Genomic DNA, 17700 nt, shown 5'->3' on the forward strand with positions numbered 1-17700 from the left:
CTTTGTGTCTTCTCTACAATTCCAGGGCATTGACAAGGTAGAAGTGTCACCAAGAGGAGGAGACAAGGACCGCAAACTCTGCCAGAAAGAACTCTTCTGGATTCATACTTGAGGCACCCTAAAGCCGTTAGGATATAATAAGAATTTAATATGAGGGTCATGTTGTAATTCCCACTGTCATTATCTTAGCTTCGCACGCACACACACACCCACACACACACTGGTGTAGGTGTCCTGTAATCATGAAGGCCCTAGTGCCTGACAGGTTACCTTAACCTTTATCTAGTTGTTTTCTAGAGTTCTGCATACAGTAGCAGTCAAAAGTTTGGACACACCTGCACATTCCAGGGTGTTTCTTTATTTTCATATTTTCTACATTGTAGAATAATAGTGAAGACATCAAAACTATGAAATAACACATGGCATCATGTAGTAACCAAAGAAAGTGTTAAACAAATCAACATATATTTGCATTTTGAGATTCTTCAAAGTAGCCACCCTTTGCCTTGATGACAGCTTTGCACACTCTTGGCATTCTCTCAACCAGCTTCATGAGGTAGTCACCAGGAATCCATTTCAATTAACAAATGTGCCTCGTTATAAGTGCATTTGTGGAATTTCTTTCCTTAATGCGTTTGAGCCAATTAGTTGTGTTACGACAAGGTAGAGGTGGCATACAGAAGATGGCAAGAACAGCTCAATAAGCAAAGAGAAACAACAGTCCATCATTACTTTAAGACATGAATGTCATGTCTTGTTATGTCTGTTCCTGTCCTTTCTCTTCACTCTCTCTCTCTGCTGGTCTTTTTAGGTTACCTTCTCTGTCTCTCATTCTTCAGCTGTTCTACATTTCCCCTAACTAGCTCATTCTCTCTTTCCCCACCTGTTCTCTCTTCCCCCTCTGATTAGGTCTCTATTTCTTTCTCTGTTCCTGCTACTTTCAGTGTCTGATTCTTGTTTGTGTTTTTTGATGCCAGAAGCAAGCTGTCGTCTCGTTTGCTTCCACCCTGTCCTGTCCTGTCGGAGTCTGCCTGGCAGGTGCTTCCTGCACTATACTAACGTTCTTTTTGTTCCGCTGACAACGTTGGAAGAGGATTTATGCCATTCCTGTTTTTTCATTAAAGAACTCTGTTTTCTGTTAAAACCGCTTTTGGGTCTTTACTCAAGTTCATAACAATGAAGGTCAGTCAATCTTTGAACTTTGAAAGTTACTTCAAGTGCAGTGGCAAAAACCATCAAGCGCTATGATGAAACTGGCTCTCATGAGGACCGCCACAGGAGCGGAAGACCCAGAGTTACCTCTGCTGCAGAGAATCAGTTCATTAGAGTTACCAGCTTTAACTGCACCTCAGATTGAAGTTTTCCTTTTCTTTCTTTTCTTTTGTCGCTTTTTTGACTTTATTGCTCTCTGAGAGTATGGATTCCTTATACTAAAACCACATACCCCTGTGTTTGTGTGTTTTGTTCTAGCAGTAATACTGTACATCTATAACATGTTCTATTCTATCCTGTATTTCTATCTCATGTTACGACATCTAGTGGCCCCTTTGGGTACCTTAGATTACCACAGGCGTCTACAATTACATCTGGCTCACTGTGTGGACATATCTGTCCCCACTATTGTTTGTGGTGATATGCTCTGATGAAAGCTCAGCTATAATTAAAATACATTTGCATCTAACTGGAAGTGTGCAGAGACTTTTTTCTGTTTCTCCAGTTTTGCCTTTTGCCTCAAGCTTTGGGTGTGTGGTAGATTCAGCCTATTATCAACATGCGATACCATGAAATTAAATGTGAAAACATCTGAGCACATGTGAAAGCTGAGGAGTCAAATGTAATTTTGAATACTTTACTTTAAAAGGCGTCATTGACATTAATTACAGTTTTTTTTCTGATTGCTTAGGCACTATCTTTGAAATTATAGGCTTTTTTTTTGCAAATCTCTACACACCAACCACAAAACCTTACACCAAGCCAGCAAAACATTATAAATCTCTTGCAAAAGCAAACAATTCTTGCAAAACTCTTTAAAAACAATTGTGTTTTTGTGTCAATACAGTACACACAAACCATCATTTGGATAAGCATACATGTTGTCACATATTAAACCAAATCACATTGTTTCACATGACATGTGAAAACGACATGTCACATGTGAAATCATGTTTTTGGAACACTTCAAGTGACATTTCACACGTGCAATTGCATGTTTTTATCACTTTTCAGTTAAAGTGTTATTAGTTTTACACTTAAGACATTACTCTGCCGTTGTGCTGTAGAATTTGGGAATTTACTCTCTTGTATAATACATTCTATACATTTGTTTATACTGGATTAAGTGTAAATGTTCATTAATTGTAATTTTGTTAGTTATACTCCAACTTTCTTTTTAACTATTGGTTCTGATAGCTTATATTCTCTTGTAAGAGATTGTCAGTTGGATATGCTCTCTGTAAGGTATAAACATATCATTAAACCTAACTCAAATCATCTTTTCACGAATAAGCAAACGACTGGAAGTGTTACTTTGTTCTGCGGTCTCCCCTACTATGTAGAATGGGGGGGTCAAACTCATTTTCCCTGCGGGCCACATTTGGAGGGCCACACTTAAATTATTATTTCCCCACTGTCATCATTTTCAGAAAATAATCCTCTATAGTCTATCTATCGCCTTTGTAATTTTCGATGCTCGCTGACTCTTAGCAAGCTGGACGGAGTAAGACCATAAATGTGTCCATTATTATTTCTATACAGTTTCCATTTGGTTTTAGTAATTTTAATGTCGATTGAGATATACAGTGGGGCAAAAAAGTATTTAGTCAGCCACCAATTGTCTATGTTCTCCCACTTAAAAAGATGAGAGAGGCCTGTAATTTTCATCATAGGTACACTTCAACTATGACAGACAAAATGAGAAAAGAAAATCCAGAAAATCACATTGTAGGATTTTTTATGAATTTATTTGCAAGTTATGGTGGAAAATAAGTATTTGGTCACCTACAAACAAGCAAGATTTCTGGCTCTCACAGACGTGTAACTTCTTCTTTAAGAGGCTCCTCTGTCCTCCACTCATTACCTGTATTAATGGCACATGTTTGAACTTGTTATCAGTGTCAAAGACACCTGTCCACAACCTCAAACAGACACACTCCAAACTCCACTATGGCCAAGACCAAAGAGCTGTCAAAGGACAGCAGAAACAAAATTGTAGACCTGCACCAGGCTGGGAAGACTGAATCTGCAATAGGTAAGCAGCTTGGTTTGAAGAAATTAACTGAGGGAGCAATTATTAGGAAATGGAAGACATACAAGACCACTGATAATCTCCGTCGATCTGGGGCTCCACGCAAGATCTCACCCCGTGGGGTCAAAATGATCACAAGAACGGTGAGCAAAAGTCCCAGAACCACACGGGGGGACCTGCAGAGAGCTGGGACCAAAGTAACAAAGCCTACCATCAGTAACACACTACGCCGCCAGGGACTCAAATCCTGCAGTGTCAGACGTGTCCCCCTGCTTAAGCCAGTACATGTCCAGGCCCGTCTGAAGTTTGCTAGAGAGCATTTGGATGATCCAGAAGAAGATTGGGAGAATGCATTATGGTCAGATGAAACCAAAATTTGACTTTTTGGTAAAAACTCAACTCGTCGTGTTTGGAGGACAAAGAATGCTGAGTTGCATCCAAAGAACACCATACCTACTGTGAATCATGGGGGTGGAAACATCATGCTTTGGGGCTGTTTTTCTGCAAAGGGACCAGGACGACTGATCCGTGTAAAGGAAAGAATGAATGGGGCTATGTATCGTGAGATTTTGAGTGAAAACCTCCTTCCATCAGCAAAGGCATTGAAGATGAAACGTGGCTGGGTCTTTCAGCATGACAATGATCCCAAACACACCGCCCGGGCAACGAAGGAGTGGCTTCGAAGAAGCATTTCAAGGTCCTGGAGTGGCCTAGCCAGTCTCCAGATCTCAACCCCGTAGAAAATCTTTGGAGGGAGTTGAAAGTCTGTGTTGCCCAGCAACATCCCCAAAACATCACTGCTCTAGAGGAGATCTGCATGGAGGAATGGGCCACGGGTTGGATGCGCGCTATGTTAAGAAGCAGTATGGCTGGTTGGGTTGTGTATCAGAGGACGCATGACTTTCAACCTTCGTCTCTCCCGAGCCCGTACGGGAGTTGTAGCGATGAGACAAGATAGTAGCTACTACAACAATTGGATACCACGAAATTGGGGAGAAAAAGGGGTAAAAAAAAGAAAAATATATATATAATAGTCGCTAGAGAGATGTTGTGTTGAAGTGTGAGAAAAGGCATGTTTCCCATCCAAAACAGTTTGTGCATATATAATGACGACATGTTGTGACGTTTTTGTTCGTTTTGTTGTTTGGCAAGGTCCTTTTGGGCTGTTTGTGCACACAACATGTTTTTGTTAGCCGAAGTCTACGGCCCTTCGACGGTGATTCTTCAATTAAGTGTTTGTTGTCATTCAACAAGAGACAACTAGTTTTCATGCACGTTTTTTCACTTGAGAAATGCTGCACCAAACATATTAGCTTGGTGTAAAATTGCTTGACTAAGATCCACTCTGCAAAAATGTCAAAAATCACAGATTTCTTGAGTTATCTTGAAGAAGTGTATACTGGCTACGGCATCTCAAGATGGACAAACAGTACTATTTTTCTCTAGTTTTTCAAGCAAAGGTATATTAAAGGAGTATGCGTGGCAAAAACATTTTTTCACTTTGCCTGGGCAAGTTTTGTTAGGAGCAAATTGAACTTAGTATGCGGATGCCTAAAGGCAGATACACTTCTTATTGGTTGGTATACAGGGCAAGAGACAGAACACCCTGATGAGGTGCCAGGCTGCTTGCTCCCTTTAGCCCCTAACCTCTTCCAGGGAACACTGGGTGAAGGACCTGGGCCGGTATGCATAAAGGGTTTTAGAGTCTAAGTACTGATCTAGGATCAGGTCCCCATGTCCACATAATCTATTTAATTATGGTCTAAAAGGTTCAACTGATCCTAGATCAGTAACGGGCCCAGATATGGGGCAGTATCTGACTGGCTCTGCTAACCTGAGTAAATGATCTGTAGTCCACTGTCTCTCCCTACTCTAGCAGAATACAATTGGGTCTCTCAGTTTGATGGATAATCAATGGGGTCGATAGATTACAGTAAATCTAGTCTGGCGACATGCTAAAATTGAGCAGAATTGCCATTGAGGATTATTGATGGTCTTGTTAGCCTTTTGTTGAGGAGAGGCCATGAGTCTATGTACCGGGGAAAAGGTTTTAATCGTGTATTTAGCATTCATTGTACATTTCCGTTTAGTCTTAGTTTGAATAGGATTGGAAACATTCATTTTGAAATACAAGTGAGAAATCCAGTATACATTTTCAATTGCTTACAATAACTTTACGATTAGATATGGAAAGATACTAGACTTCCGAGCAGCGCTACAGGAATGAAGGTCCCCCCCCCCAAAAAAACATAGATGACTGGGTCATCTACAAGGAAATGTGCCGATGTAACTGATAGTAATGCAATGATAAGTGCTTGACCTGACATAAGAGGCCAAGGTGAGCTTAGGTTATGTTGGACAGATCCAGGGACGCCATCGAGGCTCATTGTTTCCTTCCAACTGCTTCCACTGTTTACCACAGCCTCGACTATCAACAAGAGAAAGGTTTTGCCCTCTAATGTTTTTACCAGTCTGGCAGCCACGGGACTGAAGGGGCCAGCCAAACAGGAAGTGTAATTAGCAATCATGGTCAAGAGGGAACGTTAGTAGCCAGAGACAAAAGGGGTCAGAGTTCTGCAACCCCGGGTAGGAAGGAGGTAGCAATAATAAGCGGCCATTCCTTTCCTGCAGTTTGGGCGGAGTGGGGAGACTTGGCGCCCTAGGCTTTTCTGGGCTCCAAATGGCCCCTAAAGTCTCCCAGACCCGAGCGAACCTGGTATTCTCAGACATCATTGTGACACCAATCTGCGTCATCTAGAAGGGTTTTGACCTAATTGGCCTCAGATACTTTGGGACGCCCAACAGCAAATGACCCGTGGCAGTAGAAGACAAGCAGAGATAACCTAAAAAGGTTATTGTGAATGCTACCCATCATGCTTTCATGTTACTGAACCTACAACACTACAGAGGGATAAGCAGGCAATTCTTCATGCAATTGAAGTCGGAAGTTTACATTCACTTAGGTTGGAGTCATTAAAATTTGTTTTTCCAACCACTCCACAAATTTCTTGTTAAAACAAACTATACCTTTGCATGTCGGTTAGGACATCTACTTTGTGCATGACACAAGTAATTTTTCCAATAATTGTTTACAGGCAGATTATTTCACCTATAATTCACTGTATCACAATTCCAGTGGGTCAGAAGTTTACATACACTAAGTTGACTGTGCCTTGAAACTTCCAGAAAATTATGTCATGGCTTTAGAAGCTTCTGATAGGATAATTTATATAATTTGAGTCAATTGGAGGTGTACCTGTGGATGTTTTTCAAGGCCTACCTTCAAACTCAGTGCCTCATGGGAATCATGGGAAAATCTAAAGAAATCAGCCAAGACCTCAGAGAAAAAATTGTAGACCTCCACAAGTCTGGAGTAATTTCCAAACGCCTGAAGGTACCACGTTCATCTGTATCTGTACAAACAATAGTAAGCAAGTATATACACTATGGGACCACGTCGAGATGAACGTACTTTGGTGCGAAAAGTGCAAATCAATCCCAGAATAACAGCAAAGGACTGTGTGAAGATGCTGGAGGAAACAGGTACAAAAGTATCTATGTCCATAGTAAAACGAGTCCTATATCGACATAACCTGAAAGGCTGCTCAGCAAGGAAGAAGCCACTGCTCCAAAACCACCATAAAACAGCCAGACTACGGTTTACAACTGCACATGGTGACAAAGATCGTACTTTTGGTCTGATGAAACATAAATAGAACTGTTTGGCCATAATGACCATCCTTATGCTTGGGGGAAAAAGGGGGAGGCTTGCAAGTCGAAGAACACCATCCCAACCGTGAAGCACGGGGGTGGCAGCATCATGTTGTGGGGGTGCTTTGCTGCAGGATGGACTGGTGCACTTCACAAAATAGAGGGCGTCATGAGGAAGAAAATTAGGTGGATATATTGAAGCAACATTTCAAGACATTAATCAAGAAGTTAAAACTTGGTCGCAAATGGGTCTTCCAAATGGACATTGACCCCAAGCATACTTTCAAAGTTGTGGCAAAATGGCTTAAGGACAACAGAGTCAAGGTATTGGAGTGGCCATAGAACATTTGTGGGCAGAACTGAAAAAGCGCGTGCAAGCAAGGAGGCTTACAAACTTGTCTCAGTTACACCAGCTCTGTCAGGAGGAATGGGCCAAAATTCACCCAACTTATTGTGGGAAGCTTGTGGAAGGCTATTTGACCCAAGTTAAACAATTTAAAGGTAATGCTACCAAATACTAATTGCATGTAAACTTCTGACCGACTGGGAATGTGATGAAAGAAATAAAAGCTGAAATAAATCATTCTCTCTACTTTTATTCTGACATTTCACATTCTTAAAATAAAGTGGTGATCCAAACTGACCTAAAACAGGGAATTGTGAAAAACTGAGTTTAAATGTATTTGGCTAAGGTGTATGTAAACTTACGACTTCAACTGTATATCAAATTAAGACGAGTAGACACAGGTTTAAAGGGATAAACACTTTCAAAATATTTTTTGTTGGTTGTTGTTGATTGACCCAGTTTTAAAGTCCATATCCTGGTTGTTTGGTTAGTTTCAGCAGCATCTGTTTACTAGCGCACCTCTGGGCAGGGCTGGACATTTCCACCCCAAAGTTAGTCAAGTTAATAACCAGCTAGGTAGCTTGAGTTATTTACATTTTTTTTAAATACAGTCAACCAGGTTAGATACCACTCCTACACTCTTTTGCTAGATACCAGTCACACTGCTTCATGAACATTGTGTCGATTGTGACGTATCCACTTCATATCCACTGCATATTCAAGCCTGCTTGTACTGTAACCCGCAGTGCAATTTGCACAATGCACAGCGCACCCCTGTTTGAACCCACTCTATCACATGGATAATGGAAAATTAAAGTCAGTGCACTTTTGATGAGTTTCATTTATTCATTTAAAATCAGCAACATCTGCAGCGTGGATGTCTCTATCTCAGGTATTTTCCATGGAATTGAGTCTAAGAGACTATGTGGTCCAGTTTGGCAGAGTGTGCTCAAGTGGAATCCGATCAGAACACAGACATACAATCTCCTCATATGGCTTCTCTCAATGTGAATTGGAGGTCCAATCGTCCTGACTGGAAAAACACTTGATGTTAATTAAACAAAGGATTTCCTTTAGACAGGAGAAAGATCTCCCGTCTTGAACTCTACCATATATTAGTTGGCAAACAGTCAAACCACTTTACGTTTTTAAATTGTTTAAATTAACAGTTGGTCCCATTGTTTCCAACGTGTTTTTGCCACCAACATTTCTCAGTCGTTCTACTGTTCTACTTTAACTGTGCTTAAATGTAGGCCAGATGGTGTGCCGGATAGACTTTGATTCAGAAATGGAACAGGATGTGCTAATTTAATAGAATAACGCCGTGCAAATGGTTTATGGGACGCTTTCGAGATTCCGTTGAGACAAATTAAAATGGAGCTGTGGTACACAATGGATGATCCTCTGTAGCTCTGTTGGTAGAGCATGGTTCTTGCAATGCTAGGATAGTGAGTTTGATTCCCGGGGCCACCTATACATTAAAAAAAAATGTATGCATGTGTAACTGTAAATTGCTTTGGATAGAAGCTGTTGGCCTAATGGCATACTGTATAATATCTGGGTTGGCATGTTCCTAGATGTAATTGAAGCATGATACTTTCCCATTGAGGCAAGAATGCTGTTATAGATTGATAAAGTTAGTGTTTGTGTTATTGGACAAGGGGTTGCTGGGATACTATTTCCAATAGTTTATATAATAAAACATTGCTTGGTGTCCAAGGCTATTTTAGGGGCTGGTTTTGGGGAAAGAACATACTGAAGATTTGATGGATAACTTTATCCTTCCGTTTCTCAAAGTTTTTTTTATACGAGTTGTTTCATGTCCTCATGAAGTGTATGGAGATATATAGTCTGCAGCCTGCCCAGGGGGTATTGTTAGTGTTGGGTTTTGTATACACCAGTGTTTCTACCTTTCCCGCTCCAATTGGTCTGACAGGTTGGCAGACATAAACATAAACATCTTGGTCGGATAAAATTGTCTTCCAGTAAATGATGTCTGTAACGTGACGAAGGGGAGGGACTGTCAGCCGTGGGACTATTATCCTCACAATGGGTGACGCAAATGGGGACAAACAATTCATATCCGTCTTGGATGGGGAACATGTTTCTGGAATCAGCGGTGTGGAATTCAAAGTCGAGCCTTAAACACTGACGTCGTCACGCATCATTCATAGAACCAGAGTTACAATAACTACCATTTTTGTTTTAATAAAAGTATATACAGTACATTAAAAACAGATCATTTGTGACTTTCACGCCTTTTTCCTGACTAAATCAACATATTCAAATAATATGCATTCGTATTTGTTTACCAATGACATTCAAGCCCCCAAAAAGTGCAAAAAAATTTGAATACATGTCACAGAAGCAACAGACCTTCTTTTATGATATATTACAATGCTGATAGAAATGTTATTATACATACACTGGGTGTACAAAACATTAAGGACACAGCACTGAGTTGCACCCCCAGCCTCAATTCTTCGGGGCGTGGACTCTATAAGGTGTAGGTAGCATTCCACAGGCATGCTGGCCCATGTTGACTCCCATGCTTCCCACAGTTCTGTCAAGTTGATACACACAGGAAACTGCTGAGGGTGAATAACCCAGAAGCTTTGCAGTTGTTGACACAAACCGGTACCTACTACCATACCCCATTCAAAGGCACTTCCATCTTTTGTTTTGCCCCTTCACCCTCTGAATGGCACGCATACACAATCTGTGTCTAGATTGTCTCAAGGCTCAAAAATCCTTCTCTTACCTGTCCCCTCCCCTTCATCTACACGGATTGAAGTGGATTTAACAAGTGACATCAATAAGGGATCAGAGCTTTCACCTGGATTCACCTGGTCAGTCTGTGTCATGGAAAGTGCGGGTGTCCTTAATGTTTTGTACACAGTGTATTATCATACCATAACTCAATATCAGGAGACTGGGTTTTATAGCAGAGGGTCCCATTCCTTCTCCATTTTCCTCTGAGATGCCATGGATTACCCAGATACTCTGCAGACAAGAAGAAACAATAGAAATACCTGTTCAGTTCATTGTGTCTCCTGCAGGCAGCAGATCACATTTGAACGTAATCATTAAACGTTCTCTCAGCCGCGCTGAATTAAAAAGTCTAGAAACACGGTCATTTCTGGCACAAACATTTATTTTACGGGTCACTTTGTTGTACAGGGGGTTTGAACTCACTCTGAGCCGGAGTTGGGCTTGGAAAACTGCTGCAGCTCGCGTAAGTATTGATTGATATTTGCTGTGGAAACAACAGAACAACGTCATTAGCCATCACCCATAGCATATCAGTCTTAATAAGAAGTGATGTTTACATCAAGCCTTGGCACTAGTATGTCTTACCTAAACTGTAACTGTTGGGGCTACCCAAGCCTGGTCCAATTTTCTTTGCAACACCTGATGGTGACCCGGCACCACTCAGTCCAGTCCCCCCTGATCCCCTCGTACCCACTCCTGTTGCACTTGGCCCTGGCCCGCCAATTCCTGTGCTGCCAAACACTGTATTGCCGTTTCCTGTTGCAGATGCAGATACGCCCCACCCACCTATTCCTGCCATCGATCCTGTTCCAGCAGTTGATCCCCGGTTACCTTGCCCCGTTGCACTCGACCCTACCCAGCCCATCCCTGTGTTACCAGTTGCACCCGGGCTACCCATTCCGGTCTGAAACATAATAAGACAAAAGAGAATGATGTTTGGTGAAAATACTGACATCAAATATAGTTCTTTGAGAATATATGTGAGCTATCTCACTGTGGCAGTGGTTCTCAATCCTGGTGCTGGGGACACAAAGGGATGCACCTTTTTGTTTTTGCATTGGCACTACAGGCCTGATTCAAATCATCAAAGCTTGGACTTTCAAAGCTCGGGCGGCAGGTAGCCTAGCGGTTAAGAACGTTCGGCCAGTAACTGAAAAGTCAGCCAGTAACTGAAAAGTCGGCAACGAGGGGGAAAATCTGTAGATCTGGCCTTGAGCAAGGCATTTACCCCGAATTGTACCTGTAAGTCACTCTGGAAAAGTGTATGCTGAATGACTCAAATATATTTTTAAAAAATGTATGTAAAGGATTATGAGTTGCTCATTTGAAAAATGTGCATCCCTTTGGTTCCTCAGATACTTTTGGTGGAACGACCCTTTCTGGGCTGTAAAGCCTTGCTATTATATTTTGCAATACAATAGCCTCCACCATCCAAAGATAGCCATTAGCTAATTAGGGGGCCTCTCTTGCAGGGAGGTGCCCCCAAAAAATGCAGGAGTCGTTGTCGCTCTCTCGTGCAATACTCTCGCTTTCATCCAAGCAAATGCTCAAGGCGCATGCTAGACACAAATGTTGGAGAAGCGGGTATAACCACAAGCTCCAGGGAGAGAGCACACAGTTTGCCGCTGACCCCAGGCATACAGGCAGATTTTGGGTTCCAAGATACCCAGGAGGACCCCGGGGCACACTGGGTAGACAGAAAAGTGGGTGCTTTCCTGTGGCAAAACAATAAGCACAATAGACTGTCCTATGTGATGGGGTGAAGGCTTGGAGCGCACCCTCAAAACGATACAACATAAGGTAGAGTCCTGTGTGAAAGGTAGCAGTTAAATGGTCCTAGGAGATCTTCCCTCTGTTTCCAAGGAATGACCACTTCTCTGAAAACGCATGGCTCGTTTATCAAACAGTGGCACTGGCACTAAGCCTACACATTATACCTTGAGCATGCACTTGTCATGCACTGCGCTCTTCTGCTGTGACTCTATCGTAGTCTGTCCCATGCATCCCCAATACATTTATAGTACTATTTAAATTCTGCTATTACAGCCCTTGGCCTTTCTGTATCCTACCATGTTTTCAAATATTTAATTTTGCATTGGCTGGGAGAGCCCTTCTTCTCTCATGAATATCTTTATTTATAGATAGCTAGGGAGCTGTGGTATCGCTAGGGAGCAGAAAAGCGTAGTGCACTGTGGAAGTAACAAAACACCTTGATATCAGGGATGCGCATTCAAGCAGATGCAGAAATGTAGTTAGGATGGAAGAAATTACATAGTAAAACCTACAGAAGTGTGAATGTAAACCAGGGAAAAGATGCACTACCCTCCCTGTGTCCAATAAAAAAACACACATCCCTCCGCAAAGAAAAGACTAAAGTTAGACAACCCTCCCCTATTCTGGACCCCCCCCCACCTGGATACATTTTTGACTTTCCCATAGCTTTCATTTTCAACTAAAGTCTTTCCCTAGAGATAATTGTCATCGTAAATCTCATTTACATGATTAGATCTTTTGACCAGTGTCTCAACTCTATCCCTACAGCAAGGACGGAAACAATTTCTGGCCTCAGTTTGACTTCTAAATCATTTTCTGTCTATATTTAAACACCCCTTATCTCTGACTTGGATGAAAGCCCAGTACTAAACCACAGAACATATCTTCCTTTACCCTGGAGCCACAGTTGGCCAGCGAGGCGTTGAGGCTCCGGATCTTGTCGTTGAGGATTTTGATCTCGCCCTCCTTCACCTTCATCGCTGTCACCCCCAGGTCCTTGTCCCCCTGCAGCCTCATGCGGCCCGTCAGCAGCTTCTCCATCTCTCGGTCGTATTTCTCCTGGGTCTTCTGCAACTTTTCTTGGTGCTCCAGGGCCATGGCACTGCGGTTATGGCTGCACCAGTTGTGGTCCTCGGCTAGCTGGTCTTTCTCCGCCTGCAGCCTGGCGCTACGGCCCTGGATCTCCGACACCTGGGAGCCTACGTCGTCCAGGTAGTGCTGGAACTTGGTCTCCACCTCGCGGGACAGACTGGAGCAGTTGTTGCGGATCTGGTCCAGGTGGTCGCGCTGCTTCTCACAGGTGAGCAGGAAGGGGCTGACTTTGGGCAGAAGGGTGTCGATCTTCAACAGGAAGGCTTTGGAGACGTTGGAGATGCCGTCGAGGGATTGGACGAAGTCCTCCTTGCACTTCTTCCTGTAGCTCTCCAGCTGTTTCAGCAGGGAGGTCTTGTCCCTCCGGAGGGAGATGGCTTCCAAGGTGAGGGTGTCCCGGTCCTTGGCTGTGTTCTCTATCTCAATCCTCATGAACTGCACCGTCTGACTGAAGTTGGCGCTCACTAGCTTTAACAATTGCTCTAGCCGCTGGACCTGGTTTTCATGTATATTGTTGTTGTTGCCTGGAAATGTTTTTGAGGAAGAAAAAAAGAAAGAAACATGTTTTGTGTTAATACTTCTGAACCACTATCAGATTTCGTCCTGGATTCAATCTGAGGAGCGCTGTCGACACCTTTTAAAGGCAATGTTCCTGCGTTGCGGATATAATATTCACAGTGAACACTGCAGATTTGGGCTCAACAGAAAATTCCCTCTAAACCAAGCACGCTACGCCCTGTGTTGGTTTTAAGTGAATTCAGAACGGCGAATAAATCACTTCAATTATATTTTCACGATTTCTGTTCTTACTTAGGTACTACAACAGCAAGCATTTTCCTAAAACTGTGAAGACAAAATATCATTGCCAAGTTGTAATTTGCTCCTTGCTTATTCTTGTTCAAAGAAATACCAGTTAGGAAAGTTAGGAAACCTAGTAGGAATAGGAAAGCTCATCTGTGAATTACAAGGATGAGATTCTGTTTGAACATATGTAACGCTAGTGCAGAGCAATGAAAGCATTGGTTTGTCTTAAAGTTCAATTGTCTTACCATTTAGTGTTATCATTGGTGTCATGGCTCTGGGGCATCGGTTCATGCTAAGTTGAATCTGACAGCTTCTCTTATCGTTATCGCATTGATTCTGTGGATATTAATAACAGATATGCATCACATTTTGTCAGCTAAATATTGTTGACAGTTGTTTTATACATATATTTCATACAACTGACAAACTTAAATCTGAACGTAACTAGTGATTGCTAATGTTTATGAAATAACACTGTTTTAACCTTTTCAGTTATACATTTGCTGAAATGAATGGATATAATGATCGCTGAAATAATAATGCATATAATATACATAATGTACCTGAATGTGGTGTGTTTGTTGTTAGGTGTGTTATTTCATGTTCAATTACACTAAAATCTAATTCAGTTACCACATAAAAAAATGTCTATCCACTAATACAACTAATCTGACATTGTAATATTCAATCAACCATTCACTGTGACCCCACTATATGTACTGTACTGATGTTGTTGTGTTGAATATAGAAAACAAACTATTCTCCAAAGTATTTCAAAATATCAAAAAACATCCACCGCAACCCTCTAGCATTGACCACTGAACCAGTCTCAGCACTTACCGCTTGGTCTCTGAGATGGGTGATGAATATGACAGATTTGTTTGCCATTTGACGCAGATTGATCATTTCCTTGTTGTTGCGCATCTTGTCAGTCTGAGTGGCATTCAGGAGAAGCGTCAGATTCTTTTTCTGCTGCCGGAGGTTCATGTTGTCAACGGAGAGGCGGTTGAAGCTCTTCTCCAGGTCTCGGACCCGGCTCTCGGCTGCCGCGTCCGGGGACCTCCCGTAGACCAGGAAGAGAACGAGACTGACGATGATGAGCGACTGGATCAGAGAGGAGAAGAAGAAGACAACCCTCATGTAGTAGCCACAGCTCTTCCCACTGGGCTTCTGGATCTTCCTCCTGGCCTCCAAGCCAAACTTGGCCTGGGAGTAGCTACTGTTGTACATGGGTGCTCAGTCTCAGATGCACAGTACAGTACAGTACAGTACAGAACACCCTTACTACAGCCAAGCCCAGACAGAACTAAGACGGTTCAAATGGGTTCCACTTCTTGAGGACCAAATGAAATACCAAATAAATAGAAAACTCAGTCCCTGGTAGTGGTGTGGTTCGGCGATAGTATCCCCCTTCTGATTTAAGGTAGCACACAGTGGCAGTCCAAACAGTAACGTTCTAGCCGTTTCCTCTCCTGAGCTGTCTGAGAGTGAGAAGACAGGATTGTGTAAACATCGTCATGAGTTTTATAAACACCTCGCCACACTTCCCATTCTGGGAACACCTTCCTGACCCCCTCCCCACCCCTGGACATCATGTCAGAGGTTAACATAACATTACACACACACACACACACACACACACACACACACACACACACACACACACACACACACACACACACACACACACACACACACACACACACACACACACAGCACGCACGCACGCACGCACACGTACATATAACATCATGCACACATGAAAACACACTGTTTTTCACCCCTGGCCCCCTGCGGTGTCAGCCACCCCTTTGTTTGACAACATGTCAGCACACGTGACAAGCGATAGTCGTCCTGAAATTCCATGCTCCGAAGAGGGAAAGAGATAACAATCTTAGGAAAAGTCTTTGGGTATAACAGTCCTAAGTAACCAGGTGTACCTAAACTGTACCGGTATATGTACCTAATATGTATTACATAGGTATTAGGGACACTTAAATTTGAGGGTTTTTGTTGGCATCATATATAATGGTCTTTCATTTTCCTTGAGCGATCTAAACCCTTACCCGCTCTCTGATTAGTTGTAAGGTTCAGAGAGATTATTGTTGACAAGTATTTAGCATAGGTAGGTACATGCATGTTCACACTCTTGACAGGTATATGATCCATTAACAATTGTTCTGACCTTTGTGCTGACAATTGTTCTGACCTTTGTGCTGACCTTTGTTCTGACCTTTGTGCTGACCATTGTGCTGACCTTTGTGCTGACCTTCGTGCTGACCATTGTTCTGACCATTGTTCTGAAGATATTATTTGTTCTGAAGATTTGATCTGTATATATTATCCTCCTCCATAACTGCCTTTCTCAAAATGACACATTGTAACGACCTAATTTCCCCCCCCCCAAAAAAAAAGCTTTTTTATGGGATCATGAACATGGTTTCCTGTGCACGGCTCCACTAGTTAAGTGGCAGGACAATAGTCGGCCTACAAGTTGTTCCACAGAGTATCAGAGCCAGCAACCCTTTGATGCTGTGCGTCTCAACCCAACTTGCTGACGTGGGCAGCCATTGTTGCTGTGCCAACCCCTGTCTTTAGAGGAAGCGGTAATTCACCAAGGTATTAGAATTGGCCATTTCCGAGTTTTACCATCAGGACAGATCACAGATATAGCTTGGGAACAAAAGCAGGATATCAGGGACAAACACAGAAGTACACACAAAATGTTGAATATTGAGAATGAATTGGGTTGTTTATTTGGGGCATAAACAACCGGTATTCTGGTAAATGTTGTCAGAATAAAATTGCGGTTCGAACCACACGTGTAATAAAAATGTGCATCCGCTTTGGTACCTGTCTCCTAGAATTCTATTCTGGCGACTCAACTCCTTCACTCTACTGTTGTAGATGGCCCTTTAGGACCATGACAGAACGTGGTACTGGTGTAGTTTTCCGCCTATAGTTTCCACCTAGGAGTACAGAGAAGCAACTGCCAGATGTATCATAATAGCCAAGAAGTAAAGCTGCACTGAGAGCCACATTGAAATAGAATACATTGAATACATGGAGCAGGGTGAAAAATCGCATTAAAACACAATTGAAATGTATTTTCGGAAGGGCTGTGGTCACTATTCAATTAATACATGAAATATATACAGTGCCTTCAGAAAGTATTCACACCCAAATGTTTCCTCTAAGCGGCACGTGGCCCTGCTCTCAAGTGACTGGCTCAGAAAAAAATCAGCCTGTGCAGATGTAACCAGTGTGAAATGGCTAGTTAGTTAGCAGGGTACACGCTAATAGCGTTTCAATCTGTGATTTAAATCACTCTCTCTGAGACCTTGAAGTAGTTGTTTCCCTTGCTCTGCTGTGGCTGTTGTGGAGCGATGGGTAACGGTGCGTTCAGTGTGACTGTTGTCAATGTGTGCAGAGGGTCCCTGGTTCAAGCCCAGCGAGGAGAGGGATGGAAGCAACACTGTTACATTGGTGTAGTGACCCAGGTCACTGGTTGCTGCAGAAGAGGAGGCGATCAAAGGGGGGTGAGTGTAACCTGTGCGAAATGGCTAGCTAGTTAGCAGGGTGTGTGCTAATATGGTTTATGTCACTTGCTCTGAGACTTAGAAGGAGTTGTTTCCCTTGCTCTCCAAGGGCTGTGACTTTTGTGGAGTGATGGGTAACGGTGCTTCGAGGGTGACTGTTGTCGATGTGTGCAGAGGGTCCTTGGTTCAGGCCTAGTTACACAGAGAAGCTCGAGATTTCACTTTTTAGAATTTTCATCGTTAGTTACCACTATCAACTTTTCCCTTTACTGTGGGAATTGTGATCAAATCAATGCTATATTATCCACTTTCAAAGCAACATAACAAAACAAAACAAATTATGCAAGAATTAGTATGCAAGAGTTTTTGTTGTTGTCACGCCTGCTCCCGCTCTCTGGTGCTCGAGGGTGTCAGGCGGC

The 17700-nt window shown here is 42.6% G+C and overlaps 1 protein-coding gene across 1 annotated transcript; it reads right to left on the reverse strand.

Moving 5' to 3' along the window:
* Nucleotides 1-9493: 9493 nt before the first annotated feature.
* Nucleotides 9494-15231, reverse strand: LOC135517816 (plasmalemma vesicle-associated protein-like). Its single transcript, XM_064942443.1, has 6 exons — nt 14583-15231; nt 13988-14078; nt 12741-13462; nt 10659-10977; nt 10497-10557; nt 9494-10304 (listed from the first exon to the last, which is right to left on the reverse strand). The coding sequence occupies exons 1-6, from the start codon at nt 14970-14972 to the stop codon at nt 10292-10294; spliced, it is 1596 nt and encodes a 531-aa protein (XP_064798515.1). The 5' UTR covers nt 14973-15231; the 3' UTR covers nt 9494-10291.
* Between the last annotated feature and the right edge of the window lie 2469 nt (nt 15232-17700).

The sequence above is a fragment of the Oncorhynchus masou genome, chromosome 3, assembly GCF_036934945.1.
Source record: "Oncorhynchus masou masou isolate Uvic2021 chromosome 3, UVic_Omas_1.1, whole genome shotgun sequence".
NCBI lineage: Eukaryota > Metazoa > Chordata > Actinopteri > Salmoniformes > Salmonidae > Oncorhynchus > Oncorhynchus masou.

Bases quoted from the DNA above. Each gene is read 5' to 3' on its own strand.
- LOC135517816 (XM_064942443.1), bottom strand. From the start codon at position 14,972: ATGTACAACAGTAGCTACTCCCAGGCCAAGTTTGGCTTGGAGGCCAGG. The intron at 13,463-13,987 runs GTAAGACAATTG...AAACATTTCCAG, and splicing joins ACCAATGATAACACTAAATG to GCAACAACAACAATATACAT. The intron at 10,978-12,740 runs GTAAAGGAAGAT...ATTATGTTTCAG, and splicing joins TGGCCAACTGTGGCTCCAGG to ACCGGAATGGGTAGCCCGGG.